This window comes from Lepidothrix coronata, unplaced genomic scaffold, assembly GCF_001604755.1.
Source record: "Lepidothrix coronata isolate B3197 unplaced genomic scaffold, Lepidothrix_coronata-1.0 Scaffold2, whole genome shotgun sequence".
NCBI classification, from domain to species: domain Eukaryota; kingdom Metazoa; phylum Chordata; class Aves; order Passeriformes; family Pipridae; genus Lepidothrix; species Lepidothrix coronata.
In genome coordinates, this window is record NW_016690182.1 from 12,821,378 (window position 1) to 12,848,919 (window position 27,542).

The following is a 27,542-nucleotide window of genomic DNA, read 5'->3' on the forward strand; positions in this document are numbered from 1 at the left end:
CCCGGCCCCGGGGGCCGGGGGCCCGCCCCGCCCCCCCGCCCTCCGCCGCCCGCCCGCCTCGGGAAGCAGGTGCGTGCCCGCTGCCCCGCGCCGCCCCGCCACCGCCCCCGGGGGTGTCCCGGGACCGTTTCCATGGAGACCCCGGCCGGACGGCCGGGAGGGGGGGTCGGGCCGCCCGCTTCTCCCCCCGGCTGCCCTCGCCGACCGTGGGTGCGGGGCGTCGCGGGCCCGGGGTGCCCGGGCAGCGGGGGCCGGGGTCCGGCGCGGGGCGGCGCGGGGCAGCGGGCACGCACCTGCTTCCCGAGGCGGGCGGGGGGGGGGGGGCGGCGGGGCGGGGGGCACTGACAGCGCCGGGCGGGGGGCAGCGAAGGGGCGGCGGCGGCGGCTCCGCTCCCCGCCCCGCGACGGCGCGGCGGTGCCGCTGCCCTGCCCGGCGCGGCGGCTCCGGCTTCGGCACCGGCGGCACCTGCCGCTGCCGGGGCGGTGCGGGGGGTCCCGGGGCGGGGCGGGGCGGCCGCGGAGCGCGGCGCTCCCGGGGCGGCGGCGGGACGGCGGCGCCGGGCGCTCGCGGAGTTTGGCGGCGTGGCCCGAGCCCGCCCCGGCCGTCACCGTGCCCGGGGCCGGTCCGACCGCGGGCGCCGGGCGGTGGCGGAAGAGCCCTCCCCGGGGGCAGCGCGGCCGCCGCCACCTCCATGTCCGGGGCTGCTCCGGTGCGGCAGCGCGGGGACCCGGCCGCGGCCGCCGGGGCTGCGGGACGCTCCGCCGGGGAGCGGCCCCGGGGGCAAACTGTTGAGCCGGGGGCTGCGGGAGCCGGCGCGGGGCAGCGCCGCGGGGCCTGGCCCCGGGTAGGGCTGCGGGGTGCGGGGCGAAGCCCCCGGAACGGCCGCGGGGTCGCCGTGTCCCGGGCGGGGGGGTGCCCGCCCCGCGGGGCCGTGGGCCGTGCCGCGGCCTCGCGGGGCTCGGGAGCGGGACGTGCCCTGCCGCGGGCGGGGGGCTCGGCCGCGGAACCCCCGCGGTCCCGGCCTCGGGGCGGGCTGTGGCCGGGGCCGGGGCGGTGCCGCTCCGCGCCGACGCCCCCCGCGCCCGGGGCGGGGCGGCGGGGGCGGCCGGTCCCCCCGCCCGTACCCACGGTGATGGCCGGGCAGCGGCAGGACCGGGCTGAGGAGGCGGCGCTTCCTGCCGCTGTCACCGGGGAGGAAACCAGCCCTCCCGCGGCGGTGTGGTCGGTACCGGGAGGGGTCTTGGCTCTTCGGTGAGCGACATCGGTGCCCTCATCCCAGCCTGGGTGAGGCCGGTTCAGAGCAGCACTGGGAATAGGTCTTCCAGGCTAAAATAGAGACGAAGCAAGTTTCTCCTCTCGCAGAGCATCTGCTCCCCAGCACCCTCGTCCCAGGATCAGTGCCAGGGCAGGGCCGGTGCATCCTGCGCCCTTCGCAGCTCCTCTGCATCTTTTTGGCCGTTTCTGCAGCAGCCTTTCATTCCCTTCCTTCCCTTTCCTTCCCGCTGTGCCGCTTCCATCACCCTGGCTAGCCCTTGGGTTTAGCTGCTCCTGGTCCCGTGGCTGGCTGGAGGCTGTGTGGTGCCTGTCGAGGGCACTGGCTCTGTTGCTGTCACCTGGGTCTGGAGGCGCATTCCAGATGTCAGAGCCCGGGCTCTGATGGGGTTTGGCCTTCAGAGCTAACCTTGGAACCTCTGGGCTCTGGAATGCCAGCCTGGCTCCTGGGCAAGGGAGGCTGTGCTCTGCTTGTGGGATTTTGGACGATATGCACCTTGTCAGAGATATTTTTGAATGTTATCATCCCTTAATGGCTCTTTTTCAGTCCTTAAAAATTCGTGGGCTTTGATGGGGACAAGCCTGGTTGTTGCAGGCGAGCGAGGCTTTAGTGACACCAGTTGTCCAGCAGCTGGGACCGATTATCACAGCACTGCCCAGTGTGCAGCAAACTTATTTTTTTTCTGAAATGAGGATGGGTTTTCTCTTTTTTATTTCCAATTCATCGTGCCGAGGATATATAATTACATGTGGTGTTACTGTGTCTTTAAATCAGCTTAAGCAAATGCGTGTAGGCAAAGCCTGGCTCAGCTCCGCAGCGGCCGGGGCTGCTGTGCAGGCAGCGGGGACCAAACCCGGCTCGGGGCCACCGTTGCTGGGCACTACTCTGCCCAGACAGCCACAGAGGTGGCCTGGCCCATCCTTGCTGGATTTTGTGCCACTCTAGTCATTCCTGGTCCATTCTCCTACAGTTTCTGACCTTTGCGTGAGTGGTAACATAATATAAGATAAACTGTTCTCTCTCTTTCAGTTTTCTAGTTTAAATTTTTCCCTTGCTGCATATCGTGCCTGCTGTGAGTCCTGTGAGAGGGCTGTCATGGGGCTTTTGATTTAATTTTTTCTTTAATTTTTAATTTTTTTTTTGTCAGCAGTTTGCTCCAGAGGGTTTTCAAAGCGGTGCTTGGAGCTGAGGCGCCCCGGGCAGCTCTCGGGATTGGCACTCACTCCAGCCCTCTGCACCTTCAATGGACACCAGGCCATCACATATCAAAACAAATATAGTTCCTTGCCTGTGTTACTAATGGCAACGAAGAATTGCCAAAGTGAACAAACTATGGCAAGGGAAGGGAGACCTGCCTGTCACTGCAGACTGTTCCCTTCTGGCCCACCTGAGTGCCGGGAAGAGCCACAGGGCACATCTCGCCTCATTCCGCTGCTCCCGCTCCCATCAAAGTGGCCGGCTGCGCTCTGAGCACAGAATCCCACTTGAGTTTCCAGCAGCTGACCTCATTTTATATTTTGTAGCCATCCGGGGGATAAAACCCCCTTCCTTCAAGGCTTTGCTGCTCTGGGAATGAATGTTTCAGAGGTGTTTCCCGCAGGTGTGTTTCCAGGGTCAAAGTGCATCCCTCCCGGCCTTCCGCAGTGTCCCCTGGCCACAGGAGCCACACGGTGCCGTGGGAAGGCAGCCACTGTGTCCTCCCCATCTCCTGCTGCAGAGGGATGTGATGGCCTTTCTCCTGTTCCATACCCTAAGGCTGGGGAGCCCCTTTCCTTCCTCTGCGCCGCTAGCCCACTCAATGCCAGCGAGGGTGGAGGCACCACCGAAGGGGCAGCGTTTACTGTGTCCCTAAAGGCTCCAGAGCAACTGAGCTTCACTGAGCGACTGGCAGTGGGATCCCCAGATCTGGCTCATGCCGTGGCTGCCACTTGTGCAGGGGGAAAGGCAAAGCTGATGTTCTCCCTGAGCGAACTCGTGCTGTTGGCTGAGCTCTGGCAGTGGTGCGCCTTGCTGCTGGTTGGGTCTTTGCTTGGTGCTCTCCCACCTGCGTCGAGGATGATGTGCCTGCCTGGAGCCAGGTGGAGGGAATCCTTGTGCTGGGGGATTTTAGGAGACTGGCTGCTGTTGTTTCAGTACCTGTCACCTCACACTTGCCTAGACAGGGTGCAGTGGGGACAGTGTCCATCGCTTGGTGTGTAGCTCATGTGCCGAGGCTGGGATGGGGGACAGGAAGGGTAAACACCTTGACCTCCAAGTGGTTTTAGTACTTGGAAACGTACAGAGCAGGAAAATACATGGAAAGCTTCTTGTGGGGGATCAGGGCAGCATGGTCCTACAGAGAGATGTGTTTGCACCATGGAGAAGTGGCTGCCTCTGGGAGGAGCAGGGAAAAGCCCTCTTCCTGCACCAGTGGGCCTGGCTCCACCCCAGGTACCGTAAGGTGGACGCTGTAGGAGGTCATGGCTCTGGTTAATCTGATCAAAGTGAGTTAGACCAGGTGGCAACGTAGCTGTGACATCTGTGAGGGCAAACACCAATAGCACCAAACTCCCCAGTGACTAGAAAACCCTTGGCTACTTGTGGCTGGCAGGTTGGTGCCAGCCTGAGAAGTTGCTTTGTATGTTTGCCAAGGCAAGGGCTTGAGAAGCTGAGAGTTGAGTCAGGTCAGGGACCTGATCCGGCCGAGGGATCTCTGTCATTGGGAGGGATGGCTTCTGAATCTACTCTGCAATGCCTTTGCAACAGCCTAACAGTGGGGTGGGAGGTGTGAGTGTGAGGGGCAGTGTTGCAGTGGGAAACAATTAGGAAGTCTCACCTCGGGCAACTCAAGTTGGGATCCCTGAGAGCCAGGGAACAGACAGGATTTAACAGGGGTCAGCACAGAGATGCCGTGGGCTTAATTCTCATCAGCAGTGGGAGCTGGTTGGTGAAGGCCAGGGGAGCCTGTCTGCAACCCTGGCTTGGCCTGCACTGAAACGATGGTTGTCTTGGTGCTGTTGGGATTTTAGTGCAAGGAGGATATGTGTAGAGATAGTGATTAGAAAATATCCATTCCTAAAGACCTTCAACTGAGGAAACTTGTTTCCATCACCGTACAGTGGTATTTCAGAAGAGGGAGTAATTTCTTGACTTAATCCAAGGGAATTTCCTTGCAATGACCAAGTCATTGCTAACCTGAGTAAAAGCAAGCTTTCACTGCAAGGAAAACCTCTTCTGTTTTGCTTTTCCTGGAGCCTGGAAGAGGCAGGTTCGCAGAGGAGCATCCTCTCCTTTTGCAAAAGGATGAGAGGTTTTGCCTTAATGAACAAAACCCCCTTTTCTTTTAATTCACTGTGTTAATTTCATTGCAAGCCTCTCCGAGAGCTTGTCGTTGGAGGTGAGCGTGTTCTCACAGTTTGCTCCCAGTTCTTAGGGCACGTTCTGTTTTGGGAGGTGAAGGTGCTTTAATACCACACAAGCTTCCCCATGCAGAACGCCGCGTTGATGTTCTTACTTCATTCTAAACTCGTTTGCTTTGGCGTTAATTAGAATTGGCTGAGCACCTATTTAGCTAAATCAAAATAAGACTGTGGTTTCATATACACTTCCTTTGGCAGACGTTGTGGATTAAGTAGAGTCTGTGCCAGGCTGTGCCCTCTCTCCCTCTTGGTGAAGCTGATCTAGGAGCTGGTATGGGTTAAAACCAGTCCAGCCAGGAAAAAGATAAAGGAAAAAAGGGTTTTAAACAGAGGTCAACTCCCTGGGACACTGCAGGGCTTCAGTGACATGACTGAAGGGGTGAGGGGAGAGAAGGGCTTCAACAGTTTCTTCAACAGCTTCTTCTACTCGAAGGCAGGCACGTGAAGCCATGCCCTAGTTGTGTTCTCCAAGGGTTTCCTACGAGTTTAATTACATCCCTTTAAAGTCGCTTCCAGCTGCACCAGTGTAGATGGGAGGTTTGCTCAGTTTCCTCGTGTCGACTCGGCTAACAGTGTTCTGACCCAGGGAGGCTGTGGTTGCTCTCTCTGGTTCGGCCTTGGGAGGCTGCTCATCCCTACATTTCCCTGGTCTGCCTTCTTAAGGATGCTGTTGCTCTGCTGGTTTGTGCTTGAGCCCACATCTGGTGCTTGGCCCCTGTTTTATTCCTTCTCTGAGTTCATATCTGGATTCTTTTTCTCTTCTGTTCTTCTTCGTTCCCTGCGAAATGCCTGTCTTTGGCACGTGTCCCACATTGTCCGTAGAGGATAGAGGCCAAGAATCCATGAAACAGTGTTGATCTCTGTCGCTGTGTCCTCCCAGCTCTCCTCTTGTGGTTGTCGTGCCTGCTCTTTGGACCAGCTCTTACTCGAGCACTCCAAACGTGCTGTTTCTCCCAGCTCCTCGTACCACCCCGTTATCACTCCTCCCTTGCCAGACCTATTCCAGGGTCATGCCTGATCTCTGCTTGTCCCCAGCTCCTGCTCCACGTTGTGCAGCCACACGCATCCCCTTCCCCCGTTGCACAGAAGGTCCCTTTTGATTCCTCCCAGAACATCTGTCCTGCTGCTGTGCTCGGGGGCAGAACCTTCCTCCTCCCCTTCTTTCAGTTTAGCCTAAGATGGTGAAATCCCCGCAGATTGTTTGTTCCCCTATTTCCTTTATGTTGCATTTCTCTCCAAGCATCGAAAGACTCCTCCCCTTCCTGCTCCAAGCCACCTCGTTCTCTTTGGGTATGACCCTGCTCTCTGCCTCGGCGTCTGCCCGGCTCCCCCGTCGCTATTGAGGATTGCTCCCGTCTCACAGTGTGTGTTTTTAGCAGGTTTCCCCTCTTCCCCGACCTCTGATTTCCGTACTCTGTTTGCTCACTTGTGCCCTCGTACGTGCAGATGGGTCCGTCGCTTCTCTTTGGCACACCAGCTGCCTTGCCCCCGTTTCTCCCGTGTGCCTGGCCCTTTTTTCCTCTCCGGCGGATCCCCACTGGCACGTTCAGGCTGCAGTGAGGACACCCGGAGGAGCTGCGTTAGGAGGAGCCGTTCAGTCCCACTGCTCGGTCCCTTGAGCCGCTGGCCAGAAGGTCCCTGTGTGGCTCCTTTCATGGCACAAGCTGCTGCTCGTCCCATGCAGAGCTGGTGTCTCCAGGAGTTTGTCAGGGAAAAGACATCCGACGGAGATTTGGGATCACGTGCTGCTTTCAGCTCATTCTCACTCCCACCGCTGCACCGAGAGCATTGCTGTGGCTCTGTGCCTGCTTTACCTCTGGGGTTTAGTATTTTCCTGAACCTCCTTGATAGCATCTCTCTCCCTTTTGCAGTCAGTCCTGCTTGGTTCGGCTGAGTCCACTTGTTAGCGCAGGAGATCCTCTCTTCCTGCGCTGCCTTTTCCCTGGAGCAGCAGAGCTCCTCAATGCTCCAACACCCAGCGCTGCACGATTGGCTGCGACGCTCTCCCCTGAAAGCTCCACCCAGCCGACAGTGCGTCGTGGATGCTCCCGAATCTCTGGATTCCCTCCTGTTTTCCACCCGTAACTCCACGGAATACCAGCACCTTCCTGACGGAGGGAGGGGAATAATCCCTTGACAGCAGTGTTGGCAAACCTCTGCTCCCTCCAGACTCCCTCTTGTTTGAGGCTATGCCCCTTGGACCCGCCACACACTGCCTTAGTCCTGTTAAGCCTCGGGGGTGTCAGTGCTGTCACAGACCATCGCCTTGGTACAGCTCTGCCTGGCGGCTCCCAGCACTGGAGGTTCCTCTGGAGGGAGGAGAAAAGTGGGGGAATGTTTGAGGGATGCTTATGTGCATGTGTGTGCGTGTGCATGTGTGCATGTGTGTGTGTGTGTGAAGACATTTGTGTGAAACTCTCGGGGTAGCCAGTGGTTTTTTGGCAATAATGTTGTTTAGTGCAAGGATGAGTGGATTCTGTCCCAAGGCACTGCTGATTCCTTCTAGCCCTCTCCCAGACTTGTGGCATCCTGGGGCATCGCTCTGTCTCTGCCTGGCAGCGAAGCTGGGGATGAGTTTCCCAGGAGCACTGTTTAAGGGATCATCCCGGGGAGAGTTCCGAACCCTCTGTTTCCCTTTTGCAGGCAGAGCGGCCCCTCGAGCCCCAGCAGGTCCCAGAGGGTGAGGAGCAGCTGTCATGATCTCTACAGCACCTCTCTACAGCGGGGTGCACAACTGGACCAGCACAGAGCGGATTCGCATGTGTGGCCTCAACGAGGAGAGGTGAGGTGCGTGGGCGGCGGGCGGGGGGAAAAAGGAGAGAGGAGAAAGTGACTTGCTGGGGTCTGAAATGGCCTGAGGTGCAAATGAGCCGCAGGGAGGGTTCGGATGTGTTGGCTGTGATGGCATTGCAGGAGGGTCCCCACACCCTGGGCCTCCAGCGAAGTCTCTGCAGAGGATCTGTTGCTTGTGCGTGGTGAAGGCCAAGTTTTCTGCATGTGCTATTGGCTTTACCAGACCTGTGCTCTCAAAGCTAAGGAAGGAAAAGATCTTGAACCAAGAGCTTTTGGTGACCCAGGAGAGTTTGTACCAACCAAACGATCAGATGGGAGAGTTGTGACTTGCCACCAAACAGGAGATTAGGGAGGATTAGTGGCTGGGAGGCAGAATCGATCAAGCCAAGCTCCTGGCAGTCCCCATGGCTTTGCATTGCCTGTTCATTGCCGTGGCTCGGGGGTCTTGTTCTCACAACCGACCAGTTTGTGGCTTCCTCAAGCCCACCACGTCTGTTCCACGCGTTTACCGGAACCAGGGAGGTTTTTACGTGTGCAGAGGCAGCGCATGGCTCTCATTCCTGGCCGGGAGTGCCGAGGGTTTTAGCGGGGCGTCCCCCGAGGCCGCTGGATCAGCGGTGGGCAGGGACGAGCCCCGGCTCTGGCTCGGGGCAGAGCTGATCTGCCGCCCGCAGCACCGCCGGGCGCCCTGCGCCACGCAGATAAGGGCTGCGATGGCGATACCCGCCGAACCTCTCGGCGCCGCTCCGAGCTTACAATAGACGTCAAATTTTGGAGTGTCTGGGCAGAGGGGGCTGAGCGGGCGCTCCCTCATCCGCGATCCCCATCCCATCGCGGGCAGCGCTTGTGCCCCGTCCGCGCGGGCCCTACCCCGCGGGCGGGCATCACGGGCGGGCATCACGGGCGGGCATCACGGGCTGCCCCGCGGCCGCCGCCCCGGGAGGAGCCTCGGCAGGGCCGGGCGGAGGCCGCGCACCGCCCTCGGGGCTGCCCCGGGGCGGCTGCCGGGGGCCGGGCGGGGGGGTCCCTGCAGGTCCCGGCGGGCCGGGAAGCGCCGGGAAGCGCCGTGCCCGGGCGGGCCCCGCGGGGCCGCGGGCGGGCGGCTGCGCTCGGGCTCCCCCTCGCGTTCGGCCGCGGCGCCGCCCCGGCCCCGCGGGGACCGCGCCGGGCCCGGGACCACCGGCACCCCCGGGACCCCCGCCCGCCCCGGCCCCTCGGCCCGCTCAGCCCCCCCGCCGCGGGCTGCGCCGAGGCGGCCCGGCCCCGTCCGCCGTCCCCGCCCCGCGGCCTGTGACGGGCGTCCGGGGGAGCGCTGGGAGCGCCGGCGTGGTCGGGAGCGCCTGGAGGAACTGAGCGAGCTGTCATCGAGCCGAGGGTCGGTGCGGGCGGCACGGAGGCAGCCGCGAGCGGGGTCCCAGCGCTGCGGGTACGGAGCAGGGTCCCAGTACTGAGGCAGCTCGGAGAAGGGTCCTGATGCAAGGGGTGTGGAGCAAGATCCCGGCACTGGGGGTGCAGAGCCCAGGGAGGAAGCTTGCACCCGTAGCTCATGTCTCTGACTTTGCTGTGAAAACCCAGGATGTAGGGACCAAATCCAGCTGAAATCATGTCATGTACAGAATCCAGACTTGATCTGTTTTATCCTGGCACCAGCAGCTTTTCCCAATGTTCCTTAAACACTGGGGAAATGCTGTCTGGTGAATACTGCCAGGGCAGGAGTGTCCCAGGGAGGTCACAGTCCTTGTCCTGAATCCAGGCTTTCCACTCAGGAATCATATTCCAGAGTGAAAGGGTCAGACATGCTGGTCAGCAGGACATGGCACACCGGGATGGCTGTGGACACCTGCTGCTCCTATCTGGGCCACCTGAGTCCAGAGAGCTTTAGCACCAGAGGGAGATCCCACAGCCAGCTTTGCTGGGCTGGGGGTACCAGGGCAGGGAGCAAGCAGGAGGAACAGGAATGAGATGCCTGTGGAAGGGGAGACAAGCAGGATGAGGCTCAGGGGAGGATGGAACTGGAAAGGTGTGATGGGTCAGAATGGGAAGCAGAGGGGACAGGAGTGGGTGTGTGGCTCTGGGCTGTGGCACAGCACGGTGGGGAGGGCTGGGCTGGCCCACGGTGAGGCCAGGTGGCCGTGGGTAAGGAAGGTGCACAGCCGCTGCCCTGTCCCACACAGGGACAGGGAGGGATGGGATGCCGGGGAGGGTATTTTGGGGTTTTGTAATGCTGTGTCTTTTTCCTTGCCTAGGAGAGCCCCCCTTTCTGATGAGGAGTCTAAAACGAGCAGCTCCCAGCATTTGGGGTCTCAAGAGTTTTGCGTCAGCAGCAGCCTTTCCGAGGTGAGCTCTTTGCCTGCACGGCAGGGTCCAAGAAGGCCATTCCCTGATGGAACAGGCCAAGCAGAGCTATTTGCTGCTTCTGCCTCTGTGTCCTTGGTGGGAAGATCCTGCCTGCTTCTCTGGGAGCCACTTGCATGGCTCCTAGGAACACCTTCTCCCTTCATTGCAGGTGGAGCTCACAGCAGTCAGCGGTGGTAGCAGCAGTGCCCAGGGGCTGGATGCTGATGGCAAGGTGGAGGAAAAGCTTGGACCCAAACTGGAGGAGCAGCCACCTGATCCCAACCCAAACCCGGAGAGTGCAGGAAAGACTGTGACAGATGATGCCCTGGGCCCTCTGGCAGGTCAGGGGGATGGCAGAGGGCAGGAGCCAGCAACCCCCAGAGCTGTGGAGGAGGAGAGCAGTGGTGCTGACACTGCCTGGACACCAGCAGATCCTCCCAGTGACAAGCAGGCTGATGCTGCCCCAGCCTGCTCCGTGGCTCCAGAGAGCGAGTCTGCTGGGAAGGAGAAAGCCCCCCCGAGCACTGTAGCACAAGGGCCAGGTGTGCTGGCAGAAGGGACGTTGTCCGTGGTTGTCTCCAGCTGCAACACCTCTGCCTCCACTCCTGCCACCTTCACATTGAACAGGGTGTGCTTTCCCCCGTCTCAGGCCCCTGCTATGCAAAAGCTGCCCCTGTCCTTCCAGGCTGGTGCGGTGCTAAGCCCGAGCCAGTCTCTGGTGTACATCCCCCCGCCCAGCTGTGGGCAGCCGCTCAGCGTGGCCACGCTCCCGGCCACCCTGGGGGTCTCCTCCACACTCACCCTCCCTGTGCTGCCTCCCTACCTGCACGAGCGTTGCCTGCCAGGCATTATCGCTTCCCCAGAGCTGCGCTCCTACCCCTACACCTTCTCTGTCACCAGGCCCTTGGCTTCGGATGCCAAAGTGGTGTCTGTGGAGGTGAGTCAGCTCAGCTGCCCTCCGCCCTCAGGTGGAAGCGGTGCCCAGGCTGTGGCCGAGAGTGCTCCCCTGTCCAGTGCTGGCCCTGCCCTGCCCTCTGGCCCGGCCCTGCCCTCTGGCCCGGCCCTGCCCTCTGGCCCAGCCCTGCCCTCTGGCCCGGCCCTGCCCTCTGGCCCAGCCCTGCCCTCTGGCCCAGCCCTGCCCTCTGGCCCGGCCCTGCCCTCCAGCCAGGCTCCACCGGCAGCACCAGGTGGGAGTGCCGCTCCCTCCTCCGGCACCACAGCGCAGGCCAGAGCTCCAGCAGCTCCCGAGCCACACGCTCCAGGGGCTGCCACTTCCCTGTCTCCTCTGAAGTCCCCTCCCCAGCTGGAGCGTGAGATGGTCTCATCCCCAGAGTACAGTGAGATGCCTCTCGATCTCTCCTCCAAGTCCAACCGCCAGAAACTGCCCCCGCCCAGCCAGCGCAAGACCCCCCCCATGCCCATCCTCACCCCCGTGCACACCAGCGGCAAAGCCCTGCTCACCACCGTCCTCTCCAAGTCCCAGCGCGCGGCCCAGGCCGCAGGCAGCAGCGTCACCTCGTGTCTTGGCACCACCCCACCCTTGGTCATCTTCCCTGAGTTTCTGCGCAACGGCGAGCAGGGCTCCTGGGTGAAGAACACCACGCTTATCAGCACCATTCCCGGCACCTACGTCGGCGTCGCCAACCCAGTGCCCGCCTCGCTGCTGCTCAGCAAGGACCCCGGCATGAGCCTCGGCAGGGACCCGCGCCACCTGCCCAAGCAGGAGCCCATCTCCATCATCGACCAGGGCGAGCCCCGCAGCGCCAGCGTTCCCTGTGGGAAGAAGGCCAACCAGGTCATTGCAGAAGGACAGCAGGATCCTGCCAAAAGACTTCATGGCAGAGTTGCTCCAGGAGCTCCTTTGTGTCAGTCCAAGGACATCTCCACCTGGAATCCCGTCCAGGGAAGTGTCTACCCACGATGCCCTGTCAACGGAAAACCTTCCAATCCTCAGCTTCTGCCTCTGGGCTGGTCTCCTTACCATCAAACCCCTCTGCTTTCCATCGGCATCTCCACAGCAGGACAGCTGCCCCCAAACCAGAGCAGCCCCTGCAAGCCAGCTGGAGCAGGTGAGCTCCCGGCATTCCCGAGTGTGCAGCCCGCAGAGCCCAGCACGGCTGCCCAGAGCCTGCTGGAGGGGCTGCCCCGGCTCTCACCTCAGGAACGGGAAGCTACAGCCAAGAGCAAGAGCTGCCGGGTCTTGCCCAAGCCCTACGAGGAGCCGGCCAACCCAGCCCCGCTGGAGGCAGGTCCAGCTCTTCAGACCAGCGCTTTGGATGGGAAAGGGGGGACAGGAAAGCTGGACAACGCTCCGAAGAGTCAGGAGTGCACCCAGCCGGAGGCTGGCTCCGGTCAGGAGGGCAACGCACAGACTGAGGCTCCCCAGGGGAGCTGTAGCCTCAAACAGTCAGATGCAAAACCCAAAAACCAAGTGTTAGCGGCATATTTGTCGCACGACCTGCCCGTGGCTGGGCAGCAGGGCCTGCGGGTGGTGCCGGAAGTGCCCACGGAGAGCCAGCGCAAGGAGCCGGGCTGTGAGGGCTCCCAGGAGCCGCCGGCTGCGGAGCCCCTCCCTTGTGTGCGGCAGGTGGATCTGTGCAGGGTCAAGAAGGAGCGAGTGGAGTGTGACGTGTCCTTTCCGTCTGTGACCTGCCTGCAGGCCGGGGCTGCTCCCCAGGCCTTCGCCGAGGCCAAGCTCAAAGGAACGGGACAGATCAAGCAGGAGGGCAGCACGCGCTGCAAGGCCAAGCGGCAGCACGATGGGGATACCAGGCAGAGCCACAAGAGACTGAAGTGCCAAGGCCAGGATGGCGAGGAGTCCCCGAGCAAGTCAGGGAGCCGGAGCGTGCATGGCCGGAAGGTGGGTGGGACGGGCTGGGACTGCTGGGTCATGGTGGGGCTGGGGAGAGGAGGGAGCGCTCATGGTGGGGGCGGCTGAGGGCACAGGGCATTCTACCCATGCTCTGGGCATTGCCTGGCTGTGGGGAATGTACCTGTGCCGCAGGTTATCCAAGGCAAAAATGGATCTGGAGTGTCAAAAACGCTGGAGGGCACCAGTGTGATGAGTGGGGGACGGAGTTTTGTCTCTTCTGTGCTGCTCCAGCTCGGTCAGTTGGCAGCTCCAGCTTCAGCCTGTGTCCTCCCTTCACAGTGGCAAAAGCACCACGACAATCCACATGAGCTTGGCAAGCGGGAAGGCCGAGGCAGCCTGGGCTCCATCACAGATCACAACAGCCTCAGGGTAAAGCGCAAGCGCAGGAGGCCAGCGAAGAACGAGTGCCCATCTCCGGCACACCGAGGGGACGGCCATGAGGAAGGTACTCTTGGGAACGGCAGGGGGTTACTGCAGGGTCAGGCTACCTGAGGGGCCAAACTGATCCCTTAAGGGATCTTAAAGTTCATCTTGTTCCACCGCCTGCTGTGGACAGGGACAGTTGCCACCAGCCCAGGTTGCTCCAAGCCCTGTCTAACCCGACCTTGGATGTTTCCAGGGATGGGGGATCCCGCATCTCTCTGGAGAACCTGTGTGACAGGGTTTTACCACCCTCATTGTCAAAAACTTCTTCCCTATATCCAACCTAAACCGATCTCCTGCAGTTTAAAGCCATCCCCCTTGTCCCATTGCAGCAGCTCCTGCTGTGGGAGCACTGCACTGCCCTTCCCAGGCTACAGGCCCGTGATGTGTTTTCTCAAGGCTCGGTTTTCCACACAGGTTACCTGGAGAAGAAGCCCAAGAACAACTTTCGGGATTTCATTCCGGTGGTGCTGAGCAGCCGGACGCGCAGTCAGTCAGGTGAGTTGGTGTCAGGGCCCCCAGTGGCAGTCCTGGGCGGACTGGGAGCATTCCCTTTTCATGTGGCCTTGTCTCTGTGTTCTGTTCTGCTTTAAGGCTTTGTCTTGTGGAACCTCTTGGCTTTTTTGTCAGCTAGAAATCCCGCTTTTTTGCAGGAAGCGTCGCTGGCTCTTCTGCTGGTGTGACGGGAGAGTGTGATGTGACCAGTCAGGAGATTTTGCCATTGCTGGAGGAGGATCAGGAAGAAGAGGAGGAGGAAGAGGAGGAGGAGGAGACATCCTCAAAACATCGCAAGCTGCGCAAATCCCACAGGACATCCCACTGCCACAGCCGCAGGGACAGGGACAGATCTGCGTCCGAGAGGAACAGCTGTTACACGAGGAGGACCCGCGAGCTGCCCTGGAGAGCAGAATCACCCAGGCAGCTGTGGGAGCCCAATGAGGAGGAGGAGGAGGAGGAAGACGGCCACATCAAAAGGAAGAAAAGGAGACGGCAGAAAAGTCGGAAATACCAGACAGGGGAATATCTGACTGAGCGGGAGGAGGAGCAAGTGGGCTATCCCCACCGGAGGCGGAAATCCAAAGGAGGTACAACCTGGGAAGGGGGTTCTGGTGACAAACTGGAAACCAGTGTTACAGTGAGATTTTTGGGGGATTTTGGTTTTCAGGGGTTTTTTTTTGTAATGATGAAACTCTGTCCTTTTTAATTACTTGATGGCTACAGCATGGGCCACTTCAATCAATTGGCTCTTCTTTCAGAAACATTTGCAGTAAATTCCAGAGCAGTAAACAGCAATTTATGTGGCCAATTAGACACTGATCTTACCCTCAGATTAAGACAGAGGGCGTGGGAAAACAAGAATGGGAGGAGGTAGCACAGTGGAATATTTCTGGACAAGCCATGTGCCCCTGGGAGCACTGCTCAGCATTCTGGGCTAGCGCAGAGGGACGTGGAGCCATCACGATTCAGCTGGGCTGCTCTTGGCTTTGTCTTGCTTTGTGAAGGCAACTTGCAGATTTGCACCAGGGAGCAGGAGGGTGAGAGGATTAACAAGAATGGAGTGATGGAGGAACCCCTCTCTGTGCTTTGTACGTGCGAGGAGGAGCGCGCCGTGCGCCCGCCTGTGCCTGTCTCTGCTCTGCCACTGCTCTTGCTCCTTCCTCCACAACTGCCAGACCTAAATCTAAACCCATGATCAGCATTCCCCTGAGGGCAGCAGTCCCTACAGTCCCTTCTCCCTGTGCAGGGACACACATCCCTTGGTGTCTGATGGCTCAGTGTGTGCCTGTAGCTCGTAGCTGTGTCCGGGGTCACAAAGGCAACTTCTGCAGGGGGGAGAAGTTGTCAGGGACAGCACCTCTGCCAGCCCTCCACTAACTTGGGCTGTGCTCTTGGAGGGGATGTGGTGGCCACAGACCTGTTGCCTTCTGCCACATCCAAGCTCAGACTGACACTTCTTGGGAGAGGCTGAGGTGCTGCTGAGCCGCTCTGAGGAGCAGAGGTGGCCGCTGTCCTCCCACCAGCTGATCTCTCAAGCCAGGTTTCTGCTTCAGCAGTGTTACACTATCACCTCATTGTCTGAGAACCTCTGTCAGACCAGGAACAAAGTTTCAAATGGGCTTCCCCACATCTTGGCTACTCGGGGGTGCTCTCAGGATGCCTCCTGTTCAGAATAGGAGCCTGGAAGGAGGTTTGAGTGCAGCAGCATTCAGAAGGGTTTTCTCCAGCAGGTTTACCACACGTGTTGAGAGTGTCTGCCTGTCAGGTTTTCCTCAGGGGGTGCTTGCTTGGCCCTCAGATAGGTGAGCTGCAGTAGTTTGGATTCAGAAGTTAAGGCTGAAGCCACCTCCAGTGGCAGTGGAGCCTGAAGTGTCTGTTTCGAACTGATCTTTTACTCATTTCATTGAGTGTCAGTAAGTCTTGTGCTGCAGGGTTGAGTGAGCAAGATTCACCCTTTCAGGATTTTTGCAAATTTTGGTCACATCCTTTTCTACCTTCTCCAGACTGAGGAGTCACAGTCTCTCTTGTTGGGTGATATCTCCACTCCTGCATCATTTTGGTTGCCTTTCCCATTCCCACTCCATTCTTCCTGAGGTGTGGAGACCAGAACAGCACAACAGTACCTGAGACATGCTGGCTTTGAGATTTTGTTTGTGGTTCTGCCTTGGTATCTTGTCCAAACACATTTTTCTGTACAAGATCTGTGGTCCCTGCTTCCTAGCAATAGCAGGACATAAGTGAAAGTTATGTGTGGTACTTGATGTGGAGGCCTCAGAGTCTCAGCATAGTGTGGAATCTGAAGATGCTGCTCCTGGAGATCTAAAAAACCTGCTGTGGCACTGGAGGCAGCATTGTCCCTAAGAGATGGAAAGTTTTGTTCCTGCAGTTTATCCTCTTGGTCCCTTGAACCAACCCACCTGGACATCTCCCAGATCCCCACCTAGAAATGAAATGTTTGTTCCCAAATAAAATGCCCAAAGCTCCTCATTCCCATTTTTCATTTAGATTTTAGGCACCGGAAGCAGAAGGAGTCTGGGAAGGGTAAAGGCACAGAGCTACAGCTGAGGAGCAGGCTGTCCCCATCCCCCCGGAAATCTCAAGGACGCACAGACTTTCGGAATGGCTTCTTCCTGGAGCACTCTGACAGCTCTCCCGTCCAAGAAGAGCTGGAGAAACCATCAGGAAAACGCAAATGCAAAACCAAACACCTGGCAGGGATCTGTGATGAGGGGAAGGTATGGCTTGGAGGGATGTGGGGAAAATGTGTGGGGAGAAGAGGGTTCTCACAGGGGTCTCCTGTGAGTCACGTGTCAAGGAGTTGTATTCCTTCCTTTCCCAGGGGAAAGGCTGCTGCAACCAGCCCAAAACATGCTCTCCGAAGAAGCCCCAGGACTTGTGGACAGTTTGTAAGACCCATCGGGTCAGCCCAGGGAGCTCCCCGGAATCGCCCACGGCCCAGAACGTTCCTCCTGGAGCTCGGCGGCTGATCGTGAACAAGAACGCAGGGGAGACCCTCCTGCAGCGAGCGGCTCGCCTGGGCTACAAGGTGAGTGCTGGTGCCCCCCTGCCCTGTGCCCCCCGCCAGCTCCCCCAGGCCGGTGTGTGACGGCCACCGTGCTCTCGTTGGCGCAGGACGTGGTGCTGTACTGCCTGCAGAAGAAGAGCAGCGACGTGAACCACCGCGACAACGCGGGGTACACGGCCCTGCACGAGGCCTGCGCGCGCGGCTGGATCGACATCCTGCACATCCTGCTGGAGCACGGCGCCAACGTCAACTGCAGCGCCCAGGACGGCACCAGGTGAGGGGCACGCCTGGGCAAGGGCAGGCTCTTCGGGAGGAGCTGTCAGTCGTCACTAAATCGGTCCTAACCCAAACCAGAGCATTTCCTTAGCGAACGCCCGGTCTCTTCCTGCTTCCGTCCTTGCAGGCCCGTCCATGATGCAGTAGCGAATGACAACCTGGAAACCATGTGGCTTCTACTTTCCTATGGTGCTGATCCCACTCTGGCCACGTACTCTGGGCAGACAGCAGTGAAGTTGGCCACCAGCGATGTGATGAAGCGCTTCCTCTGTGGTAGGTGTCAGGCGTGGGGGTGACAGCGCTCCCGTCCTTCCCCTCTGGCAGCGTGCAGGGCCAAGTCTGGGTGTCAAAGGGCTTGAGCAGCAGGTGACTCATCATTTTAGCTCTGTCCTGTCACACAAGCGTGTTTTTACCACCCAAACTTTAACTGTAGAGTTGTATCTTTCCTATATAAGATACAAGACACTTTTCAGTCTTCAGTGTGCGAGGAGGTTACGGTGCTGTGGTCACACAGCTAAAGACAGTGCTCTGCACGGAGACACTGTTCCACAGTCCCTGGTTCTGCTGCCTAACCTAAGTGAACATATTTTTGGTGCCAAATAGTGCTGCCTTCTGTGCAAAAGCAGCACTGCCCAAATGCTGCTGCTGACAGAAAGGGCCATTTTGGTTCCCTATGGCTGCATTTGGCACCATGTATGTACATGCAAGATGAGTGTTGTGGGTTCTCCCAACAGAAGGGACAGCCAGAGTAGTAGTGGTCCTCAGGTACACACAAGACAGAAAATCTCCAGTGTCAAAAAACCCTGTTTGCCCACTGTCTGAGCTCCTCCAGGCTCAACTCCACATGCAGGTGTTGGGGGGCTGATTTGGAGCTCAGGACCACCCTGAGAACCTTTCTTTCCAAGCCACTTGATGTTGTCAGTTGTTTTCCCTTTTCAGCTCCCATTTCCTGACCTGGGGCCTAGGGTGATGTCCTCTCCTGAGCAGGGTCACCCTTCCTGCAAGCCATGGTTCAGCCTTTGCCCAAGTGGGAAAAGCAGGAGGGGTGGAGCAGCTCCCCCCCAGATCAGTGGATATGCATGCCAGGATTGTGCTTTGCTCCATTAACCCTCTCGATTCTCCCTCTCTAGATTACCTGTCGGATCTCCAGGGCCGCTCCGACGGAGACCCTCGGACAGCCTGGGACTTCTACAGCAGCTCTGTGCTAGGTGAGTGCAGTCTGAGCCGGGTCACTGACAGCAGCAGAGCAGGAGGTGATGCCAGGTAACAACACATCGTTCCCTCGGGTTTGTCCACATCCCTCCCCACTCACACCTTGGAGAGAGACTTTTCTGTGGTGTTACATGCTGGGAGTTGCTCCTGAAAGGGATTTTTTCTGTGGGAAACTGCATGTGTGCATCCCTCCAAGTGCAGGGCTGGGCTCCCAAGTGCTGCTGGTAATTCCTGAGGGTCTTTGGATATCAGTCCCAGAGCGTGTCATTCTCCTGGCAGTTCTTGTTGCTCCCTTGCTAACCAGTCACCAAGGTAAGCCCAAGGAAGGTGAAGGACATACTCTTTCCTTTAAGCTATAGCAGTCTTGAACTTCCGTGGTTTCCAGAGCTGCCCATCCCTCTCCTCTGCTTTGGAGGGGAGGTGTTTATCCAGGGGAGGTCCTCTTCTTACAACACCAGGCATTTCCCAGTGAAGATGTTCTGGATCTGGCATGGGCCTGTGGCACAGTGGAGTCCCTCCAGCTGCTGGCAGGCTGAAAGGCTGCTTGTTGATTTTAGTTGCTCACCTTCATTGTTTCCAACATCCTTCTAGAAACGAAAAAAGTCTGATACATTCAGGAGAGTGCTCTTGGTAGAGGACTTATCCTTGGAGGACCCTGATGTCTCTCCATTCTGGAACAAGAGAAATTCTGCACTCCTAAGAGCACTGTTTGTAGGCTGTTGTACCTCAGGCCTGCCAAGGAAACGGTTGAAACCTCAGCCTCCTTCCTCGAATTTTCTTACTCTTGAAGCTCTCACCAGCCTTTATGAAGGAAAAATAGCTGTTCTTGGTGATATTTTTAAAGATATTACTCTTTTTGATTTATCACTGGTTCCCACTTGGATTTCTCTGATAAACAAGGAAGGAAAATGGTGTGTGAATTCGTGGATAGGAGAGTTTGGCTCTCTTTGGTCACTACTGAGTTCCTAGTTGCCCAGAGAGCTTTGTGCTTGAGTTTTGGTATCTACTTGTGTCCTTTCCTCTGGAAGCTCTTGTCTTAGGCTGTAGGCTGCTGTCTTCCCACATTTCTGTTTTCCACCCCTGTAGGCAAAAAGAAAGATATTGTTTCTTCAGTAAGCAAACCATCACTGACTCTTTAGGTGTTACTTGGGGGTGGAGGAGGACCGGGATGCCACAGTGATGGCAGTCCACTGCTCAAAGGGCCTTACTTGGATCCTTGGCTAACACATGGAAAATCTCCACAGGGAGAGCTGGGGACTGCACTTCTTTTCCTGCACCTGGACCTTCATTGAGCTTTTCAGAGTATTTCTTTATTTGGGAGTGGTGAAAGACCACCACACGTCCAACCTCATCCAGTGGGACTTCACACCGAGTCCTGGCCGCTGTGGATATGTCTCTGCTGGGTCCCTGTTACTCACATGGTGCCATCTGCCAGGTTTTCCTTCTCTCCTGGGCAACCTGAAGCTGTTAACAAGCCAGACAAATTCCACACTGATCTGCCTCTACCCTTCCCTGGAAGCATCATTTCATCCTTTCTGTACTGGAAAGTTCCTTCCAGTGTTGGTTGGGCTGATGTTCACACCTCTGGTGCTCCAGGCTTTAACAGGTACCCCTGTGGAGAACAGAGGTTCTCCCAGACGTGGGGGCGATGGTCCCTGGGGAAATGTCAGCTGCAAAAAGGTTCTCGAGCCCTGTGGCTTTGGTCTTGCTTGTAGGGTATTTCCATCTCTGGCTCAGGGAGACCCCAAGATGGAGCTGTGCCATGCTGCTGTCCAAGGGCCGAGCACGCCATCCCTCCTTCTGCCCCATCCACGAAGCATTCCCTGTGCTGCCTTTGGGAGGCTGCCTGGCAAGGCGAGAGCTAACCCAGCTGGGAAGTGATCCCTTGCTCTGCCAGGTCTGTTTCCAGCAGGCACAGGAAGGGACCTTGCTCGCCATCCTCCTGAGATCAGCTTACAGCAGCGGTGCAGTGGCGGTGTCACCCTGTGTCACCTGCGCTCTGTCAGGCACTGCCGCCGGTTGCTGCCAGTGCTGCAGGAAAAGCAGGATGCCCGAGTCTGAAACATGGGGTTGGTTTCTTTACACCGTGTTTACTGGGTGTCCTGAAATGGCTCAGATACCTCAGCAGTTGCCTCGGGTCACCTGGAGTGGGTACAGCCCAAGGCAGGTTCTGCTCTGGAATAACCAAGCTGCTCCCAGTTGTCACAGGCAGCAAACAGCTCCTCCCAGATCATCCCTTTGGAGTCTCCCTTTCCATCAGCTCCACCAGCTGAAGCACTGCTCGTCCCTCAGTGTAGAGGAGAAATCCCAGGCCCTGCTCGAGCTGTTGCTATTCTTTGAGGCAGGAATGTTGTCCACATTTTCCTTGAAGTCTGCAAATCTCTGGGGGCAGAAGGATAATGAGGGAAGCCAGGGTGTGGGATCTCTGAGGTCCAAGTGTGGAAAAGTCATCAGTGTCCTGGACTTGGTGCTGCTGGAGCTCCAGCCACAAAGTCCCACTCTGGGGTTTGTCTCCACCTGGGACAGACATTGTTGTGCCTGATTGTCTCCTGCAGTGGTACAGGATGTTCCTGTCCTTGTCCCAGCCTTCACTCTCCTGACAGACAGGACTGAGCTTTCAGGACAGACACTGGGCCCTATTTTTACCACTTTAAATGCATTTAATTCTCTTTTTCCTGCATTGCTCAAGAAACTTGAGGTTTTTCAGTGCAAATATCTGAGCTTTGCCAGCAGCGACATCGGATCAATATCCGTGTCACTTATTTTTGTCCTGTTCTACAGCGAATTCTGACGATTTCAGCACTCTGCTTTTCTGTTTCTTAGGGATTTTTTTCCCTTGGCAGCACTAATAAATGACTCTATTTTTCTCTGAGACCCTGTTTGAACCAGTGTCTCCTGTCATCTGCTGTTGTTCCTCTACTGGAATCCCATCCGTGCCGGGTGAGCAGTCTGGTGTGTGGACCTTCCTCGAACCAGAAGATTTTTTGTTTGTTTGTTTTTAGCCTTTTCTCTCATGCATGATGTTGAACTTCTACATGATTGGTTTATTTGTTCACCAGCACATTGGGTCTGGCTGCTCTCTATAGAATCTAAACTCTATTTTCTGGAAGTTTTTGGAGTTATCAGGTATTATCTCACTGGTACAAAACCACTCTGCAAAACCAAGACTATTCATACCTCTTAATAATAAAATCCAGGCAGCAAGCTCCTTTTCAGCAGGAGCTTTTCAGATTGGTGAATAAGAAATTTGACTGTCTTTAAATGGTTTATGGATCCAGCATGCTGTTCTCCATCTCCTCTGGACTCGGGTCCTGCTGGAACTCAGGTGCCTCCTGGAATAGCCAGCTTTTATCTGCAGGGTGGATTCTATAAGTCATAGAACCATGGAGTGGTTTGGGTTGGAAGGGACCTCAAAGACGGTTTAGTTCCACCCCCCTGCCATGGGCAGGGACACCTTCCACTGGGCCAGGTTTCTCCAAGCCTCGTCCAACACTTCCAGGGATGGCGCAGCCACGGCTTCTCTGGGCAACCTTTGCCAGGGCCTCACCACCCTCGCAGAGAGGAACTTCTGTATATCTAACCTAAATTTCCCCTCATGTTTGCTTGGTTGGATTACTCTTTGTTGGCACAAACAAAGACTGTCCTCCCTGGTGCTGGCTTCTCTGGATCACCTTCTGGATGTTCTGAGGGTGGGATCTGGGTGGAGAAGCTCTTGAGCAGAGCACTTGCTGTGCCTTCCTTAGTAGGGCCTGTGCAGGCAAAGCCTCTCTACATCCACCTCCTACCTCACTGTTCCAGGCTCTTCCAGGCTGAGGAGGGCTGTGCTGGCATGGCAGAGGGGCCAAGGCCAGGTCAGGGACAGTCTGGGGTCTGCCAGTGGGGTAGCTCATGGTGCAGGTTGTGCCCTGTCCCACCTGTGGGATCACAGCACACCTGAGGTTCCTGCCATGACTTGGGATGTTCTTTCCACGTGACCTGGTCAGCAAACAGAGTCTCACTGTGCAGAGCAGCCAACGCTCACTCCATGTACCTCTGGGACGAGAGGCTGGGGAGAGCAGGAGAGACACAGCTCACATATGGCTGCTGGGGTGTTGTGGGAAGGTGCTCGTGGGGTTGTGGCAGCGGCCAGAGCCATCCCCAGGGAGTGCCAGCACTGGCTGCTGTGTGACTGTGAGTGGTGCCAACCTCTGTCCTGCCTATTGCAGAGGGGAAGGACACCATCGGCTGTGACCTTCTGCTCAACCCTCCGGGGAGTTCAGACCAGGAGGAAGAGGAGCAAGAAGCAGACAACTTCATGTTTGAGTTCTCAGACAAGCCACTGCTTCCCAGCTACAACCTCCAAGTGTCCGTCTCCCGGGGGTGAGTATCCTTCCCTGGAGCAGAGGGCAGTACCACGGGGGGCCACAGCCCTGGCACAGGCAGCACCACGTCCAGCACGTCAGTCATTCCGACAGGGTGAAGAGCAGTTGGTGTATCTCAGGTGGTTATTTTCACAGAATCGTCACAGAATCCCAGAATGGTTTGGGTTGGGAAGGGCCTTAAAGCTCATCCCATTTCAACCCCTTGCCATCCGCCTTCCACTATCCCAGCTTGGTCCAAGCCCTGTCCAGCCTGGCCTGGAACACTTCCAGGGATGGGGCAGCCACAGCTGCTCTGGGCAACAGAGGGGAAGTTGTGGCTGCAGTGCTGGGGAAGTTGGGGAAGCAGCGCTGCCTCGCTTGGGGCAACCTGGAATGTTCTCAGGGAGCAGGAGAGGCTCATCAGGGTTCCCCCCCACGCAGTCCTGCTCCCTGGGCAGGCACATCCTGCTGCCATGGGTGCCTGTGCCATGCCTGTCAGGAAGCTCCCCTTTTTCCTCCCTGGGAGGTGGGCACTGTGCCTACAGCCCCTCCACCCCTAACCCACCGTCCTCTTGCCGTCCTCTCAGGCCCTGCAACTGGTTCCTCTTCTCGGACGTGCTCAAGCGGCTGAAGCTGTCCTCACGCATATTCCAGGCCCGCTTCCCACACTTGGAGATCGCCACGCTGCCCCGGGCAGAGTTCCAACGCCAGGTGTCCCTGAGCCAGGTGCTGGCACAGGAGGAGGTGCCGGCGAGCCCCGAGCCAGCACCGGGCACGGCAGAGACTGTGGAGCTGGTGCACTACGAGCCCGAGCTGCTGCAGCTGCTGGGCTCGGCGGTGGAGTACCAGGCCTGGAGCAGCTGACGGGGACGGGTCGCTCCCGGCATCGCGAGGCAATAATAAGGACCAAGGGGAAGCAGCTCTCTTAGCGCCAGCAGCAGGGACCCGAGTCTTTGGGCAGCCACTCCTCCTCTCCTCAGGGTCTCCTGCAGCTGGGGAGGGAGGACCCTCGCCTCCAAGGACTTCCCGGGGTCCCTTGGCCACGAGCAGTGGCGGTCGCTGCCGCTGCCATCCCACCCAGCCCCAGTGGGTGATGGAGCCCCTCCACGGGGCTCACGGGGCAGTGAGGGGTGGTGGGAGCCGCCGCCCCTCCCCGCTGGACCCCCAGGAACTGCGCCTCTCCGTTTGCCCTCCCCTTCCCAACGTCTTCCATAGTATTTATTTAATTAGTATTTAATTTGTAATGTTTTCTTTGTTTTTGCTGAGTCTGTATCACTGTGATGGTGAGCTCCGGGCCAGGGGATGAGGCCGTCCCCCAGCCCTCCTCCAGCGTGCCCCGAGGCTGGCCAGGCCCGGAGGGTCCTGGCCCTTGCAGCCTGGGGACAGCCCCTTCCCTTGGCTTTGGAGCTGGCTCCTGCCACCGGCACTCAGCCCCAGCCGGGAGCCAGCCCCGCTGCTCCATCCTCTCCCGGGCTCTTTCCTCCATCTCATTTGTGCTGCTGCTCCCCGTCCCAGGCGGCTGCCGCCCGGGCAGGGGCAGCCCGCGGCCCCCCAGCACACCCTAAGCTTCGGCAGCTTGTCCCCCTGCCCCAGGGACTGTCTCCACGGCAGAAGCCCCCTCCTTGCCCCGCTCCCCACCGGTGTCCCCGGGAGCATCTCTCCGGGAGGGAGCGGGCACGGGCAGGCTGCTCCGCTCCGGGGCCAGTACAGTTTTATTGTACAGGTGCTAACAGGACTGAGGACGGGACAATCGGGGGATTTCCGGCTCTCCCCGCTCCCCAGCGGGAGCCTTGGGTGGGGTTTTTTTGTTGGTTCGTTTTTTTCTTTGTGTTGTGTTTCTCCCCAGCCAGGGCAGGCGTGTCCCCCCCTTGGACCCTCACTGCCAGCCTCCCCCTGGGGGCCCGGCAGCACCTTCTTTAAGCCGAGGGTTTTTTGCCTTTGGGTGTGTATTCTGGTTGCTCTTTCTGATTTCTGTTTTATTATATGCAGCAACAGGCTGTGGTGTCAAAAACACTGATGTACAGAAAAAACCTGCATCAGGCCCAACGTCTCCTGCCCTTTCTTCTGTGTCCTGTGTCTGGGCAGGTTTCCATGTGTGTCAACTCGAGCCTGTGGCTCAGGGAAGGGAGAGGGTTGACTGTGGGGGCTGTGGGATCTGCAGGGCCCATGTCTCTGCACCGGGTTGAGCCAGAAAAACTCGGGGGCATTCTGCTGCCCGACCCTGCTGATGGGAGCTCTGCAGACAAGCCTGGCCATGGCCAGATGCCACCACTGATGGCTGGGTAGCCCTGTCTGCCCTCAGCATCCCCCCAGCCCCATCTGTGAGGCAACCAGTCCCTGTCTGGCTTCATTCACCCCTTCGGGAGCAGAGGGAGCTCATGGGGCTCCTCTGGGTATTGTTATTCTTTTTCCTTGTAAAGGGTAGCAGGAATGCCCTGATGGGGGTAAGCTTTGGAAGGAAAGCTTTGGAGCTTTCTCCAAAGCTTTTCTCAGGCACTACCAAGGACTGACTCCCCAGGGGGGAACAGTGCTGCTCCCACTGCTCTCAGCACTGGAGCTGTCAAGGAGGGTCCCAAAAACAGAGGGGAGAGAGGCTCGTGCAGGTGCTACTACCCCCACCATGCTGGGGAGGTTCCTCCTGAGGCCAACGAGGTGCAGGGGGGAGCAGCAGCAGGGAAAACTCACCAAATTTATGATCTGAAATGTTCTCTCAGATGCAGGTGGGTGGAAGGGAGGGACCTGAAGGGATTCAGCCAGCACCGAGCCCAGGGATCTGAACCAGAGGAGCTGGAGCACCAGAAGGCAGGGGAGAGGCCAAGGGCACGGGCTCTGCTTGGCTGAAGGAGCACGGGGGCTCTCCCTCTCTGCCTGCCGGCGCGGGCCTTCCCTGCACCCGCCTTCTCCCGATGGACCAGGCACTGGCGAGCACGATGGGAAAGGCGAAACCTTTTATTAACAGTCGCCGTGGCCAGTCACAGACTCGTCTCGATGAGCCACGGCCACGAGTACGGTGGCGGCTCGGTGTCCTCAGCGGCGGGGAACGCCCGAGGTGCCGCCCCTGCCCCCGTGCCCGCCGTGCCGCCCCGGGGATGCTGCACCGGCTCGGAGCAGCAGCCGTCCCCGGGGTCCCGCCGGGCACCGCGCCGCTGCTCGGGCTGTCCCGCCAGGCAGGGGCACCGCAACGCCCCGCGCAGAGCCCCGAGCGCCCTCCGGAACACGGGGAGCCGCTGCCGACCAGCCGGGGGAGCAGAGCAGAGCTCTGTGGTGGAGAGGGCTGAGCTCAGGGCCGAGGGGCTGCGTGGGACCGGGGACTCGATCTGTGTTTCCTGGTCGATGAGTTGAGGAGCAGGTGAAATCTCCTCTTCTTGTGTTGCAGTTTCAGTCTGTGTCTCTTGGTCAACCAAGAGGGGAGCAGCTGAAGTTTGCTCCTCTGTCTGTGTCTCCCGCTCAGCGTGTTGACGAACAGCTGAATCCACCCCTTTTGGGGGGGTCTCGAGGTGGGTTTCCTGCTCAGCGTGTTGACGAACAGCTGAATCGGCCCGTTGTGCTGGGGTCTTAGGCTGGGTTTCCTGCTTGACGCAGCGAGAGACCTCTCGCCGTGGGCCGGGGGTTGATTTCCCCTTGTAGGCGTGAAAGGGGAGAGGGGGATTGGCAGGGCTCGCCTGGCTCCTCCCAGCAGCTGCTGCTGGGACAGGGATACGGGAGATGATGTGTTTGCAGCGCTGAGGCACAAGGGGAGCCTCATCCGACCATCCGTGGTCCTTGTCCTGCTGCTGGGGCTCCGGCCTCGCCACCCCACTGCAGGCCCAGCAGCTCTTCACCCGCCGGCGCTGGCTGCGGGCGGCGGTGCTGCTGGCCGGGAGCGAGGGACGGCCAGGACAGCCCCTGGAGCTCAGCGTGCTGGAGGGCGAGGACAGCGTGTCCTCACGGAGGGGCTGGCCCTGGCTGTCCTGAGGCTGCCGCTGGCACGGGCGGGAGGACGGGAATGGAGGCGGCTGCTTTGGCACAGTGTTGGCACGACCGGCGCCATCCCACCTTCGGCCTCTGCCCCCTGTCCTGTCTCTCAGCTGGTGCCCCTCTTTGGGGCGCAGGTTGGTGTTCCTCTTCTCCGTGGTTCCTCCCCTGCAGGTGAGAGAAGGAAAAGAGAGCTGTTGCCTCCCGAGCAAGGTGTTCTGCTCTGCTTGAGTGGGCACCCCAGGGAGCTCCTGGGCAGGGCAGGGCAGGGCAGGGCAGGGCCCCGCAGTGTCACAGTGGCCTCTTCTTTGGTGCCATGAGGCCCTGCAGTGTCACAAGGGCCCCTTCCTTTATGCCACAAGGCCCTGCAATGTCACAATGGATCCTTGGTGCCATCAGGCCCCACTCTCTCGCAATGGCCCCTGGGCTCTGTGAGGCCCTGCATCACCCAAGGCAGTTCCCAGGTGTATTGAGTTTGCGTGGCCAGCTTTTGGTAGAGGGGTGGGGTGAGCTTACAGTGAGAAGCTTCTCCCATGTCTGTCAGAGCCAGTTTCAGGAGCTCCAGGACAGACCCGCCGCTGGCCAAGGCCAAGCCCATCAGAGATGGCAGTGACACCTCAGGGACGAGGGATTTAAGGAGGAAAAAAAAGTTACTGCACAGATGGAATTGGGTCCTGAGAAGAGTGGAGTGTGAATATGGGAGAGGAACAGCCCTGCAGACCCCCAGGGCAGTGCAGAAGGAGAGGCAGGAGGTGCTCCAAGCGCCACATCTGAGGTTCCCCTGCAGCCTGTGAGGCAGCCTATGGTGGGGTAGCTGTGCCCCTGCAGCCCAGGGAGGGCCATGGGGTGCAGAGATCCACCTGCAGCCTGAGGAGGTCCCTGATGGATCAGAGATCCACCTGCAGCCCAGGGAGGAGCCCACAAGGAGCAGGGGGATGCCTGAGAGAGAGCTGTAAACCCATGAGAAGGCTGTGCTGGAGCAGGGTCCTGGCAGGGACCTGCAGACCCATGGAGAGAGAAGCCCACACTGGAGAGGTTTGCTGGTAAGACTCGTCACCCTGTAGGGGACCCATGCTAGTGAAGTTCCTGAAGGACTGACCCCATGGAAAGGGACCCACACTGGAGCAGTTCATGGAGAAT

The 27,542-nt window shown here is 58.7% G+C and overlaps 1 protein-coding gene across 1 annotated transcript in view; it reads left to right on the plus strand.

Annotated features, from left to right (window-relative positions):
- Positions 1–24,295, plus strand: part of BCORL1 (BCL6 corepressor-like 1) — a 24,644-nt gene extending 349 nt beyond the window's left edge. Inside the window, exons 2-14 of the mRNA XM_017819703.1 lie at positions 7,316–7,454; positions 9,712–9,802; positions 9,972–12,662; positions 12,954–13,119; positions 13,515–13,595; positions 13,751–14,182; positions 16,101–16,330; positions 16,435–16,641; positions 16,728–16,894; positions 17,024–17,169; positions 18,027–18,104; positions 22,314–22,467; positions 23,036–24,295. Of these exons, the coding sequence (XP_017675192.1) occupies positions 7,369–7,454; positions 9,712–9,802; positions 9,972–12,662; positions 12,954–13,119; positions 13,515–13,595; positions 13,751–14,182; positions 16,101–16,330; positions 16,435–16,641; positions 16,728–16,894; positions 17,024–17,169; positions 18,027–18,104; positions 22,314–22,467; positions 23,036–23,312 (4,806 nt within the window). The 5' untranslated portion in view covers positions 7,316–7,368 and the 3' untranslated portion in view covers positions 23,313–24,295. The remainder of the gene's footprint in view (positions 1–7,315; positions 7,455–9,711; positions 9,803–9,971; positions 12,663–12,953; positions 13,120–13,514; positions 13,596–13,750; positions 14,183–16,100; positions 16,331–16,434; positions 16,642–16,727; positions 16,895–17,023; positions 17,170–18,026; positions 18,105–22,313; positions 22,468–23,035) is intronic.
- The last annotated feature ends 3,247 nt before the right edge of the window (positions 24,296–27,542 follow it).